At 60.7% G+C, this 14,201-nt stretch overlaps 1 protein-coding gene across 6 annotated transcripts in view; it reads right to left on the reverse strand.

The window, feature by feature from the left end:
• Window positions 1-14,201, reverse strand: part of KDM4B (lysine demethylase 4B) — a 127,701-nt gene that overhangs the window by 20,420 nt on the left and 93,080 nt on the right. For 5 of the 6 annotated variants that reach the window (XM_024745696.1, XM_024745698.1, XM_024745701.1 and 2 more), the window contains 3 exons: window positions 11,463-11,659; window positions 3,489-3,590; window positions 2,942-3,141 (listed from right to left, as the gene is read on the reverse strand). In XM_024745696.1, the coding sequence (XP_024601464.1) occupies window positions 2,942-3,141; window positions 3,489-3,590; window positions 11,463-11,659 (499 nt within the window). The remainder of the gene's footprint in view (window positions 1-2,941; window positions 3,142-3,488; window positions 3,591-11,462; window positions 11,660-14,201) is intronic. The other variant, XM_024745697.1, reaches the window with a different exon arrangement.

A 14,201-nucleotide genomic window follows, 5' to 3' on the forward strand; every position in this document is an offset into this window, starting at 1 on the left:
CTTGTCTCTCGGGACTGTCTGAACCGGTCGGGCCCAGGAGCCCCCGCCCTGGCTGGCCCCCGACGGGCTGACTCCACTCCTGGGAAAAGCCGCTTCGGGCTGAAGCCAAGACCCTTGGGACAGGCGTCCTCCCACAGGCCCTGAGCGGGGTGTGTGTCCTCTCCTTTTACCCTCCAACACCCCCACTGGCCTGCCGAGGCGGCGTCCAGGGCCCGGGTCCCCAAATTTCAACCTGGACTCTTTATTCCCACCTGCTTTTTCTCCCACTTACCCCGCCCCCGTGAGAGCACTGATGCCCCCTGGCAACTTTGCAAGGTGCCACCTGGGGCGGCCCGGGTGCAGAGCCCAGCCTGCTCCTGCCCCGCCCCACGCAGCCCACCCTGGGGCAGGGCGGTCACCACCCCAGTCCTTGCCAGTCACACCAGGGACATCTGCCGAGTCTCCCAACCTCTTGGGCCAGAACCCCAACCTAGCCATGTCAACAACCACTGTCCTAACCTCCCTACAGCTCAGCTCCATGGCCTCTGGAGTCAGATGCAAACGCCTCACCTGTTGACGGGACTCGGGGCCCTGGATCCCGGAGCCCACGGCAGAGGGTCCATCATTCATTCACCACCGCAGCCCATGCTCTGACTCGCCCCCCACGGAACTGGGGCCCGGAGCACTCACGACACAGGCACAGAGCCGGCAGGACCACAGGCCCCTCCCAGCTGCAGACCACCCGCTCCGAGGGAGCCCCTCTTGGTTTTGGCACGTTTACTCTGTTACAGGCTAAACTGTGTCCCCCCGATTCCTATGTGCAAGTCCTAACCCCGGGGCCTCAGAGTGCAGCCACATTTGGAAATAGTCATTGCTAATGTCATGAGTTAATAAGATGAGGTCATTAGGGTGGGCCCTCATCCAATGTGACCAGTGTCCTTCTGAAAGGCAAAATGCAGACAGACTGGCACCCAGGGAGAGGCCGTGTGAGCGTGAAGGTGGCCGTCTACGAGCCAAGGAGAGAAGCCTGGAACAGACCCTCCCTCGCGGTCTCAGAAGGAACCAGCCTTGCCCACACCCTGGCCTCGGACTTCCGGCCTCCAGACCGAGAGACAATGAACCTCGGTTCCTGAAGCCCTGCATCGGGTACTTTGTCGCACGGCAGCCCCAGCAGATTCGGATGCTTCCCTGAACAGTCCAGTGTCTGCCTGGCGTGTTTTCTGAACTTTAAGTAAACGGGACATGGGGCATGGGTGCCCGTGTGACACTCGGGGCTGCATGTGAGGGTCGCCCCAGGGAAGAGCAGTGGCCTTCACTGCAGCCCAGGACAGTGTCCTTGCTCCTGCCTGCAAGCTGCTGGCCCGTCACGTAGCCCTGACCTCTCCTGACCCCTCTTCCTCGGGCCTTGCTCCCTCCGGCTGCATCGAAATCAACATCCCCCAAGGCCGCTGGCCAGCACCTTTGCAGGGAGACCCCTAACACATGCAGCCCCGTTTATGTTACAGCTCCTCCTTGTCTTTCAAAAACGTCTCTTAATTTTCTCCATAAAGGTCTTTTATTTTCTGTTGGATCTGCTCCAGCCTGCATCACCCTCTGGATGTTCTCATTATAGGCAGGATTTTCTTCAAAACCATGTGTTCTGTGAACACCCATATGTGACAAGTGTGGGGCGGCTCTGTGGGTCCAGCCCGTTTCTGGCAACTCCGCTAGCTCCCTGCGTCACCAGGCCTCAGCCTCTGGGTCCATTCCCACGGGGTGATTGTGCCTGCGCACAGACTGTGCCGACGCACACCCTCTCCCAGCGGGCTGTTTCGTGATGCCCACCAGGCAAGTGGCATGCCAGGCTGTCTGGGACAGGCCAGCACGCAATTTACCCAGGAAACTTTCCAGTCTTCCCTGCCTCCAGCTCCTGGGGGCCCCTGCAGGGACCGTGGGAACATCAGAGGCATGCGCCTGCCCCTCTCGGTGCCTGGTGGAATGCCACATCATCTGTGACACCAGCCACGAGCACCCCGGGGAGGGCCTGACCCCAAGCCAGGCAGAGCTGTGCTGGCTCACCTGCTCCAAGACACAGTCCCGAAGAGGAACCCTCCAGCGACCTACGGCCTGTGATGGGGGCCTGAGGCACTGCTGCCTGGCAATCTGCCACCAGCCCCCCAGCCCCGCCCGGCCCCTCCTGTACGCCTGGGGGGCAGCTGCTAGGTGCCAACGTGTGAGCAGCTGAAGCTGCAAATTAGGAAAGTGAAACCAGCCGTGGAAAAGAAAAAGGAGCACCATAAAACATGGGAATGGGGAACGTTCAAACGCTCACGGCGTCATGTTCCGCGACTAACGGGCCCCAGGCAGTGTACAGGGTACGGTTCTGAGACACACCCACCATGGTGCCCAGATACAGTTTTTTAGTTCAACGCCAGCCTGCAGGTGGGGCATCCCCACCGCAGGCACGTCCAGCATCTGGCTGCAAACAGCAGGCCATCCCCTTTCCCAACCGAGCAGAGAACACCTCTGTTATGGACTCAGTGTCTGTGTCCCCCCAGGTTCATGCTGAACCCCGCCCCTCAGTGGGCCGGTTGGGAGGTGACTGGGTTATGAGGGTGGGGCCCTGGCTAAGGATCAGTGACCTTAGAGGCCAGAGGGCTCACTGGCTCTCTCTTCCCCCTGAGGACACAGTGACAGAGGGTCACATACAAACCGGGAGGTGGGCCCTTGCCAGCACCAGGCCACACCAGCACCCTGATCTCCCAGCCTCCAGCACCGAGGAATAAAGCCCGTTGTTTCAAGCTGCCCACCTGTGGATTCTGTTTCAGCAGCTGGATGAACTTCAGTTTCTGGGAGAAGAGGGACTTCTCACAGCACTCCCAGAATGCACATTTTTAGAAAACGCCCTCCCTGCCCACAAGACACACGGATGGGATTCTGAAGGCGCGGGGCCTGGCCAGCACAGGCACCGAGCAGGACTGACCTTCGGAGCCCTCGGCCTCCCGGCCCTGCGGCAGCGGCTGGGATTCCTCCTCCTCCTCCTCGGGGTCGGCCTCTGGTGTGGCCTCCTCCTTCATGCCGCCACCAGCCTCCTCCAGGAGGGCCGTCCCAGCTGCCCCCTCGCCAGGAGACTTGGGGTCATCCGGCTTGGGCTTCTTGGGCTGGCTCCGCTTCCGGTGAGACCTGGAGAGGGAGGCTCATCAGACGGGAGGCGAAACAACGGAAGGGAGAAGCCCTGGGCTGTGCGCCCTGTCCAGCAGACAGAGCCCCCCAGGAGGCCCGGGGAAGTGGAGGCCCTGGGTGGGGTTGGCTCCTGGGGGCAGGGGCGGTGGAGGGAGAGGCCTGGGGGAGGGGAGGGGATGGCAAGGTGGGTGTCAAGCGCGTGCCGATGGCAGCTGGAGATGGGATGGCGGGACAGACGGGCTCCGGGAGCCTCTGTGTGGTGGGGCGGGAGACACGGGGAGCGTGGGCTCAGATGGAAACAGAAGCTCGTGGAAAATGCCTGCGCGACAGACAAAAGGTGCACTTACGACAGCCCCGGCCTCCTGGTCTGCTCTTTCTTCCTCTCTAGACTTGGTTTCCTCTCCTCCTCAGTCTTTTTCCAGTGTCTGTTTTCTTTCAGACTAATTTGTCTAGAACGTAAACGTCAGGGGGTTTTTCTCTAGGACTTGTGTTAACTCCCTAGACGCTTCGCCGCAGGGCCTCGCGGGGCCCCGGGCTCTCCCTGCATCCTCTCCACCTGCAGGAGCTCCGCGCCCAGAGCCCGCGGTGGCCCCTTCTCTAAGCTGCGCCCCGGCCCCCCTCACCTCCTGCCCACGCGGGCCTCAGGGGCTGCGACAGTCCCCGGACGGGATGGAGGGCGGTCCTCGGGCCCCAAGTGAGAACCCCAGCTGAGGCTGAGCTGTGGCTTCTTAGTGAAAACGAGGGGGAGTTGGGATTAAAAAGGAAGAAAGGAAAGCGACACAGGGAGGGGGGCTGCAGGTTAGTGGCCAGGGCACCCCTGCCGGGTCCTGGTGGGACGTCCTTGCCGGTTCCTGGAAACTTTCCGGGGAGGGGGCAGTGCAGCTTTGAGACCTCAGGAGGGGTGTGACTGGCCCGGGAGCTGATGCAGGGGCCAGGGCGGTGGAGAGGCTCAGCCTTGGGCAGGGGACACCAGGACAGCCACAGGCTCCGGGTCTCACAGCCGAGGGGTTGTTTTGGAGAGAGCTGTTGGCGCTGGCCGTGGCTTCCCTCCCCCAGGGAGCTCTCCATGTGGCCCCAGTGGGGTCAGACACCAAGACCTTATAGGAGACCCTACAGGGTCCCTGGCAGCCGCACCTCCAAGGACCAAGCGCTCACCAAGGGGAAGCAGGGCTGTCTGACTGGGGACGGGTGGGCAGGGAGGCCCCAAGGGCTCCGGATGCCAGGACCCGCATCTCCTCCCAGGGGCGTCTGCAGCAGGACGCTGGGGGCTCAAGGCTTCCTTGCTGCCTCCCTGCCCGACGCTGCTGGCCCCTGGGATGCCTCCTTCTAACTGTCCCCTGACGCTAACCGCTAACCACTGCCGGCCCCTTGCCGCTCAGCTACCTAACTTGAGGCCCCTGGCTCTGTGCCCCGAGCCCAGGCAACGCCTGGCACGCGACGAGCCCTCCTTGATGTCTGCAGCGTGAACCACCCTGATGACCAAAGGTGGGAAGCAGGGAGCATTCCGGGGAGGGCGCGTCATGGGCAGAGGCATGGCATCACACACAGCATGGCGTGCAAGGGCGCACTGCGAGGGTGAGGGGTGCAGGAGGACAGGCGGGCAGGGACAGGGCGGGGGAGTCAGCAACAGATGGGGGCGGGAGGGGGCATGAAAGACTCAGGCCTCCCCTGGTACACTCTCTACACCGAGCGAGTTTGGGAAATGCCAGGTGCAGCCCCGACGCGGACACAGGCGGGAAGCCCCGGGCTTTTCCCCAGCTGTCATCGGGAGGCTTTTCTCGGGGTCTGGGAATGCTGCAGGGCCGGGTGCCCACAAGCGAACCCCCATGCTGGCCCCAGCACCCAGCAGAGGGGCACCCTCCTACCGCCAACTCACCTGGCCTCGGTTTCCGGCAGCTGCCCCGCTCCTCACCCCCTCTCCGGCCCTCCCCCACCCCCACCAACCCGGAACTGGCCCGGAGGCCACTTCTGCCCCTGCCCGCCTCAGGGTCCCCAGAGAGCCCAGGCCTTCCTCAGCCCCCAACACACCAGTGGGCTCAGAGCTCTGCCCCCAGCACCAAACCCCCGGCAGCCACCGGACCGCACCAACGCAGGGACCCCCCCGCCCCGCCCCCGAAAGGGGGGAACTAGGTGCAGAGACGCAGGCGAAGGGACAGGCCCTGCTGCAGAGGGGAAAGCGAGGTGAACGTCGGCATGCAAAGGAGGATCTGCTCTGTGAGAACATAAGCTGGGAAATAACACCGGAGGAATCTGGGGTTGACTTGCTGACAGCTGTGGGGAGCTGTGTGCACACCCTAATCGCAGTCTGGCCATAAGAGCATCCTCTGGGCCCACTCCCCAGATGCGACCCCTTCCCCTCTTTTAGCCATTTCTTCTTGTATTGACTTGCATGTGTCTCCTCACGCTGCTGCTGTGTTTTGGTTCTGGCTTCTCTGCTGAGTTGCCAGCACAGACACTTAGGCTGTGGCCATCCTGCCCACCTCAACCCCTCCTGGCTTCTCTCCCATTTTGGTTGCGGTGAGATTCTATATTACATTTTTCTGATCCTGTAAATATAGTTCATCCGTGAGCAACAGAGCTGCTCGCACTGCATTCTTTGCTCGCTCCTTCTGGGGTCAGTAAGTGGCCCCCTCTCTTAGACGCTTAGCTTTCCTGGTTTTCTCCAAGATCTTGGTGTGGCCTCCTAGGCAGGGGTCCCATGCTCCTCAATGACACCCTGAGGCCCTCCTCTTATCTTGAGACTGCCTTGGACTCTCCTGAGTTGGATCTGGTTTCCTTGATCCCATGTCTTCCTTGGTTGATGCCCTTGTTTAGCTGGAGCACATCCTCCAGCAGCTTTCTCAGAAAGGAGGGGGAACCTGGGACTTTGCTCGTCTAAAAAGATCTTTATTCCCTTCCCATACAAAGTTGGTAATTTGGCTGGGTATTTCTGGGCTGAAATGATCGCTCTCCTGACCTTTAAGACCCTTGTCCTTTGTCTATTAGCTTGTAGCATCATGATCGCCAAGTCCAGTGCTGTTTGGGCCCCGTTGACCCGTTTGTTTGTTCCAGAGGTTTTGCAATCTTCTGTTTAACCTGAGTTGTGAAAAGTCTGCATTCTAGATTTCCTCAAGCTGGCTCCCCACCCACCTCGTACATTTCTTTGCTCTCTTTTAAAGTTTTTTTTTTAGTTTTGTTGGGTCTTCATTGCTGTGCATGGGCTCCCGCTAGCTGCAGTGAGTGGGGGCTACTCCTCACCACGGTGCACGGGCCTCTCACTGCAGCGGCCCCCCCTCGTTGTGGAGCACAGGCTCCAGGCGTGTGGATCTCAGCAGTTGTGGCTTGCAGGCTCCAGGGCACAGGCTCAGCAGTTGTGGCGCACAACAAGGCACAGCCTCAACAGTTGTGGCTCAGCTGTTCCGTGGCATGAGGGATCCTCCCAGACCAGGGAATGAACCCGTGCCCCCTGCATTGGCAGGCAGACTCCCAACCACTGCGCCACCAGGGAAGTCCTTTGCTCCCTTTTAAATGTCCAAGAGCCATCTCTTTCCTTAAAAGCCTTTTTGTTTATACAGCAGGTTCTTCCATAAATGCCAAGTCACCTGCCCTCTCGCAGAAGTTAGTTTTCTTCTGCTCACTGCATGGCCTCTCCTGTGGGGTCCCGCTTTTTTTTGTTTGAGACTCTTTCACACTGAGTTTCCTCAGGGGTTTAGGGACCACTGGCTGTGACGTACAAGGGACTAAGATGTTCGCTGGTAGCTAGCTGTGTGTGAGCAGGGCTCCTAGAAGGGGAGCGGGCAGGTGGGAGCCCTGTCACTTCACGGGGGACCCCCAATATCGCATGTGTGGCTTTGTTCCGTTGGGCCACTCTGACCCGGCCCTGCGGTTGGGGATATGTGAGGCTGGCAGGTCCGATCTCCCCAGCAGTAGGGCCAGCGCCTTCTGCTGGGGGATGGGGTGAAGGAGGAGGCCCTGAGCTCAGCAATGCCTCCAGCACACTGCGGTCCCCGCCCCAGCAGGCGCCCGTGCCTGAGTCCCAGGCCTTGTGGCCTGAACCAGCCTGCTCCCTGTCTGCAGGTCCACGGAGTCGAGGCTTCTCTGTGCTGCAAAGTCAGGTGTCACTTGCCCCTCTTTTCCTTCCTTCAGAGTCTGCCGATGCTGCTCGTACCCTCTCCTCTTCCCTGTCTCTCCTTTACAGTCGTTTTCATGGTGTTTCAGAGGAGGGTGGACATAAACGTGCACTTTACTTGCCGGGCTTAACGGGATGTCACTTGGCGAAGATGATAAGAATCAAGTATTGGTACTGAGTCCAAATCTCTACACTGATATTTCCAAGATGGGAGCAGGTGTCCTTGGACCTCAGGTGGCAGGAGAGACAGAGTGAGGGTGCTCACTGAGGGGCCCAGGGCACACAGCCCCTTGGGCATCCCAAGGTGGGGCTGTTGCCCAGAACTTCTGACTCCCCGGGGGGGATCTGGGGCTTCCTGGCCAGGAGTCGCAGCCCCTTCCTCCAGCGTTCCCTGACCCACGCGAGTAGGTGTGGCCTTCAGTGGGTTTTCTGGTGAAGTCACAGGGACAACAAGCTCCTGGGGCCGCAGGGGCTGGCAGGCCCCATAGTCATGGCCCCTTCTGAGCGGACAGGAGCTGCACCGGGGGAAAGGGCTCAGGAGCGCGGCAGGGTCAGGGTGGCTGGAAAGAGTGGGTCGGAGGTGCAGTCGTGTACAGCCTGGCCAGGGCATCAGGTGCAGGGGGAGAGGGGAGACCAGACTGGCTCCTGGTGGGTCTGGGGGCAGCAGAGGGGGCAGGGATGTGCTCCCTGGCTCCTTGTTTCCATGGTGACCGAGGATGGGAGGTGGAGAGGTGGTGGGTGGGAGCTGCTGGGCTGGGGCGAGCAGGGCTAGCGGGCTCTAGCCTCCTGCGTGGGCAGCTGGAGGTCCCGCCAGGGGGAGCAGCAGAAGCTGGGGAGGGACGGGGCCCCGGGCCCGGAGAGGAGCACACTTCCCCTCCCCCACTTCCCTCCAAGCCCAGCTGCTCAGATGCTCTGCACAGGGTGCGTGTGAGTGTCCAGCAGAGCGCACACCTGCTGGAACACATGGGCAACGCAGAGCATTCCTTGAAGCTCTCCTTGAAAATAATCAGGAGCTGAGAAGAAAACGCAGCCTGCATATGGAGGAAGGCTGCTCAGGCAGGCAGGCAGGCAGGCAGGAGTGGGGGAGGGGAGCAAGGCGAAGACACCAGCTGGACAGGGGTCCCACCTGGTGGCGATGGCGAGGGGGCCACGCAGCACGGACAAGAAGGTCACAGGTTACGGGCCCTGTTTGGCACGGGGCGGGGCCAGTTCACCTGACAAGATCTAGGCGTGGAAGGAAAATCCACGGGAGGGCGTCCATTTCTCCCAGAGGAGCCAACATCTGCCTCTGCTCTGAGGTGACATCTGGGGCGGGGTGCAGGGGGCTGTCAGGAAGGCTGGGCCCTCGAGGGGCGGGGGCCTGGCTGAGCCCGTCTGATTGAGGACCGAGGAATGGATGCAGCATCCCAGAGAAGGCAAGGCTGCACAGGGATGGGGGCACGGGAGGGTGCCCACAGCAGGCAGATGAGGAGCCCACCCCAATGCCAAGCCCTTGGGGAGGGACACTGGGAGATGTCTGGGGACATCTGTGGTGGTCTCACTGGAGGGCTGCTCCTGGCATCGAGTGGGCGGGGGTGGGGAAGCTGCTCAACCCCCCACAGTGCCTGGGACAGCCGCCCACAGAAGATGTCAGCAGTGCCGAGGGGAGACCCTGGTCTAGGGACAGAGCCAGATTTGCCCGCATCCCCTATCCGGCAGGAGTCAAGGATGCTAGGGTGGTGCTGCCCCTCCCCCCAAACCAACTCTCCAACAAGGGAGGCTCAGGGGAGCCGGCAGCCCTGGAGACAAGGCACAGCTGGGCGAGGACAGGTTGGCCACGTGGCCAGGAGAGAAAGTCACAAGGGACTCCTGAGGGCCACTGCCACTGGGGGTGGGGCGGGGGCAGCGGCTTCCAGCTTGGCATTGGGCCTCCAAAGGTGAGTCCCCAATCAGCATCTTAGGAGAAAAGCCCCCCCAACCAATGACTTTTTAAAAAGGTGGGGGAGTCAGCCTTCTTTTACATACTAAAGGCTTTAAAGAAAATTGCATCCTTGGGAACACGACTGAATTTGTTATTCAGTCCCAGGTCTGCACACAGGGAGGGGAGGTGGGAGAGAGGGACGTTCCAGAAGTGAGGTGTGCTGTGCAACATGATGAGGGGACAGGGAGGGGGTATGGGGCTCTTTGTGTACAGAAGGTTCCGGCCAAGGCCCGGTGGCCAGGTCCCCGTCCTCTGGGCAGGCTCGTCTGACAGCCTCTAATCCCATTCCATCCTGGAATGACGCCCCAGTCCTTGGCTGTCACTCTGTTGACCAATTAGTCTGAGCCATCACCAGTCAACCATTATGCAAATGCAGGATCACTCCGCTCCCTCCCTCGAGAAAGACCGGGAAAGGGAGCTGCAGCAGATCGGCCTCACCAAGAAGGTGCTTTTCGTGAGGAACACACAGGAGAGCAGAAAGCCAAAAGGAGAGACAACAAAGGAAATCAGAAGAGAGAGACACCTTCAAGCGTGCTGCCAGGAGCAGATGGGAAAGCACCCTGGAGCTGAGAGACCCTTCTCAGAGAGGGGCCTCGGGTGGGGAAAACAGGCAGGTGAGGGTGCGCAGAAAGAACAGGCCCAGCGGGGAGAAGGTTCCGGGCCGGGAGTGATCGCTTGGCCAGGATGATTTCTCCCAGTTTCTGCAGAGCGCTGGGGTGCCACCAAGGATGCACTGTCCAAGGAACACACTGGCCAAGGCCCCACCCCTCAGGGACCAGGTCCTGGGGGAGGCGCCGTACTCGACCAACGGGGACAAGACCCACCAGCAGTGACCAAGCGCTACAGATGGAAACCTCACCCAAGGCCCAGATCCGACTGCAGCCTGTTTGTGCCGCCCACAAGCTAAGCATGATGTTTACGTTTTTAAATGGTTCAAAAGTTAAAAGAGGGCTCCCTGGTGGCGCAGTGGTTGAGAGTCCGCCTGCCGATGCAGGGGACACGGGTTCGTGCCCCGGTCCGGGAAGATCCCACATGCCGCGGAGCGGCTGGGCCCGTGAGCCGTGGCCGCTGAGCCTGCGCGTCCAGAGCCTGTGCTCCGCAACGGGAGGGGCCACAACAGTGAGAGGCCCTCGTACCGCAAAAAAAAAAAAAAAAAAAAAAAAAAAAAAATAATAACATTTTGTGGCATGTGAAAATGATATGAAATTCCCACTCCAGTGTCCATAGATAAAGTTTTATTGAGACGCGCCACCCTCATTGTTTACGGAATGTCTTACTGTCCAGGGCAACCGCCGTGGAGCCAAGTGGTCAAGGGAGAGCCTCCTGAGCCCTTGAAGCCCTAACACCAACACGAGGATGCTCCGGGCCGCCCTGCCCACTCCAGCCATACCCCAGGCCCAGCGAGGACCTGCCGACCGTTCCTTGGGCACCAAGAAGGAATCTGTTTGAACCCTGTCCACAGACAGCTCAGGGCCTGAGAGCCTGGACGTTTCCCAGAGAAAGAGCATGATGGAGTCAGACGCTTCCGAGGCCGCATGGCACTGCCCCTCACTCCCCAGCTCCGCCACCCACATCCCTGTGGCCTCGGCGCAGATGCCAAGAGGGGGCAGCCACTCTGCCCTCTCCTTCCCCGCCGGACACCAGGCAGCAGCCGGGCGGGGACCACGCTGGGTGGAAGGTGGGCCGGGAGGGGGGCCTCTGAGATGGAAAGGGGTGGCAGAGGGTGTCCGGGGGACAGGTCTCTGTAGTCACCTCCGTGTCCGCGGATTCAAGCAACACGTTATCCGAGGCACCAAAACAAGCATCTACAGATGCAAAGGGGCAGGGGCGCAGCTCTCATGGAGGGAGCTCGGGGCCTGTGCCCCACGGCTCCTGCCATAGCTCAGAGTAAAGAAGGGCCACGCGGCCCCGACGCAGAAACGGGGCTCTCACCCCGGGGATGGCGCGATAGTGAGCCGGAAGCCTGAGAGGGACAGTGTGTGGGGTCCTGAGAGGGCAAAAAGGGCCCACCTCCCAGGAGCTGGTAGACAAGGAGTGGGTGGGAGCCTGAGTCCCCTGACAACACAGGCAGCGACGGCGGTGAGTCCCCAACAGCCCGCGGAGGAAGTCAGACCCGAGAAACACTCTGCCTCTGAAAGAGGGAGAAGTGGAGGAGGGAGGGGAGGGGAGAGAGAGGAGAGGAGAGAGGTGGGCGACGACGGCCTGCAGCCCCACCAGCGGGGAGCCGTGGGCCGGGCTCGCTGGGTGGCTCACCTGCGCAGGAGCTTGGCCTTGAGCGAGGCCCGGGAGGCGCTCCAGGTGCTCAGCTCGGGGCTGCTCAGGGCCGTGGGCCGTGTGTGGTCCAGCACCGTGAGGTCCTTGCCCTGCTTCCACAGCTCGTAGCGCTCCGGCTGCAGGATGCGCACAAAGACATCCATGGAGATCTTGACCATGTCCTTCCGGCATGTGCACTGCATGTGGGCAGGAGAGAGACCACTGAGCCCGCGGGCCACTCGCCCCACACCACGCAGGGCGCCTCGAGCCTACCCCATCCTCCCTAGAAATTCTCTCACGGGACAGGAAAGGGGGTCTTCTCACCCCGATGCGGGGGAAGGTGAGGCTGCTGCATCCCCGCAGTGGGGGCCTCTGGCCTTCCCCACGGAGTCGCAGTCCCCCACCTGACCGTGGCCCACCACAGTGCCCCCAGCCGCTCAGGAGCCGAGGCCACATGCTCCGAGCTTCGGCCGCCTCCAGTCAGTTCAAACCAAAATCTCCCTCCGGTCAGACATGCGTACCCCCGACCAGGTAAAATGCACATGGAATGTCTTATAACAGCGGTAATGCCAAAGGTTAGTTAGGAAGAGGGAAAAAGCTATCAGCCCCCAAAGAGCAAACAAGGAAACAAATGTGATCTGGAGAAGGTGCTCCCCCACCCCCGTGTCCCTGCCTTGGGCTTCGGGAGAGGAGGCTGGGGACCCAGGAGACTCAGCACCTGGCCCCAGGGCGCCCGGAACTTGCCTCAAGCCAATGCTGGCCTGGCTAGTAGAGTCCCTTGTGCCTGGGAGCTTCAAGCGTAGGACAAACAAGCATAACGAGGACGGGCTGAAATGGGTCCTTCCTCCCCCTCCTCTGCTGTCTAGACCCTGAAGACGTCTCCACATGCAAACCCCGCGTTCCGGGAGCCTGTCCCTCTATGCCACAGGGTCACCGTGGCCCCCAGGACTGGGTCCCGTGCAGGAGGCACTGCAGCCGTCCCAGAGGAGTTGGGAGCCAGAGAAGCCAGGCAAGGATTGCAGAAGCCAGGCTCGGGACGGTGAGCCCTCGGTCAAGGGGAGGAAATCAGACAGCCCTGGTGTCCTAGTTACCTTCGGGCTAAGGCCAAGAGCGAGAGGGAAGGAGAGACGGAGGGGACCACTGGTCTAGGGCAGGGCTGGCGAGCTGCCCACAAAGGACCAAGCAGTATAGATGCTTCCAGCTGTGCGGGTCACTGATCTCTGTTAACAATGTCACTTGGGAGCAGCAAGACCAACTCGTAAACAAATGGGTGTAGACGAATGCAGATAAAACTTTATTTACAAAAAAGGCAGAGGGCCGGATGCGGTGTGCACAGGCTGAGGTTTGCTGGCTCTTGGTCTAGACTCTAGAGGACAAAGCATCACTTGGCGGTGGGCAGCCGTCTTCTGGGAGATGAGCTTCCCCAGGGATGGCTCCACGAGGGACCTCGGGGTGGACCTGACCCTGGGGGCCGAGCTCGCCTCCCTCTGAAGGGGCACTGTCCTTGCCTCCTTAGGGGGACGAACCTGTCCTGAGCATCGCGACAGGAGGCCGAGGGGCAGTCACCCCTCAGGGACACCCGCACTGCAGCCCCTGCAGCTCTGACTCTAAACACCCCCGTGTCAGATAAACAGGCTTATCCCTTTTTAAGCCGTTCCCCAAACCACAGCTTAAAAAGTGTCTCTGGATTTTTTTTTTCCAGGCCGCGTATGTGTGTGTGCACGCGCGTGTATGTATTTAGAATTGCGTATGTGTTCATTTTTCATCCCGTGCAATTTCAAAGGACATTATGAACGTGTCTCCGTTTTAAATGCACATCTTGCCTCTGTTTACAACCACCCGCCACTGCCACTTTCTCAAAGGAAATGAAGGAAGCGGAAGGAAAAGACTTAATCGAATGCAGCGATTATGTATCTTGCCCCGAAGAGCCCCTCCCGACTTCCCTCAATTGGCTCAGATATGACCCGGAGCCTGAGGCTGCTGGGGGCGGGTCCCGTGTCTCCTGCAGCCCCAGTGCCCCCATCCTGCCTGCTCCCAGGCCGCATCCGGGAGCTCCGCCTGCGGACAGCAGTAGCCTGACCACACCAAGTGGGAGGGAATATTTATGACCCAGCGACTCCCCGCAAACTCAATTCAGTTAATGAGAAACCGCGCAGCAGAGAAAGGCTGGCGGTGTAATTTGGCTGTGGAGTGGCGAGAGCACAGATGGCGCCCAGGTTCCAGATTCCTGGCTGGCCACGGCCTCCCTGGCGTCAACACCAACAGCAGCTTAAGGGATTTGTATCAAGCGGCCTTGCAATTGCTTTTCCTTAAGTAATTAAAAAAAGCACCTGTGTGCGCCGTGGAGGGGATGGAGGGGACCCGGAGCACATTGCCCGTGTCCCGGAGCCCGGCCCGTGCCCGGGCTGGGAGCAGGGCTGGGAACACTCACCCTCACGTCTCCGTGGGGTTCTGGCTGCGGTGGGGTTTGTCGCTGGTGGGGACCGAGGTGTGGGGGGCATGGGCACCAGGGAGGAAATGGTGGGAAGAAGCCAAGGCCCCTTGGGTCGTGGGGGACAGGAGGGAAAGCCCCCGGTGCAGGACACAGCAACAGTCACCTCCGTGGGCTAAGCAGCTGAGAACACAGACCCATCGCCTTGTTTCAGCTCACAGTTTGGCAAAAGAATTTGCTAAGACCAGCGAAAAGATCCGGCTGCTTAAAAGCAACTTCCAGGGGCTGAGCGCGCCAGACCCCCGCCA

Source organism: Neophocaena asiaeorientalis, unplaced genomic scaffold, assembly GCF_003031525.2.
Source record: "Neophocaena asiaeorientalis asiaeorientalis breed wild unplaced genomic scaffold, Neophocaena_asiaeorientalis_V1.1 scaffold357, whole genome shotgun sequence".
Lineage (NCBI taxonomy): Eukaryota > Metazoa > Chordata > Mammalia > Artiodactyla > Phocoenidae > Neophocaena > Neophocaena asiaeorientalis.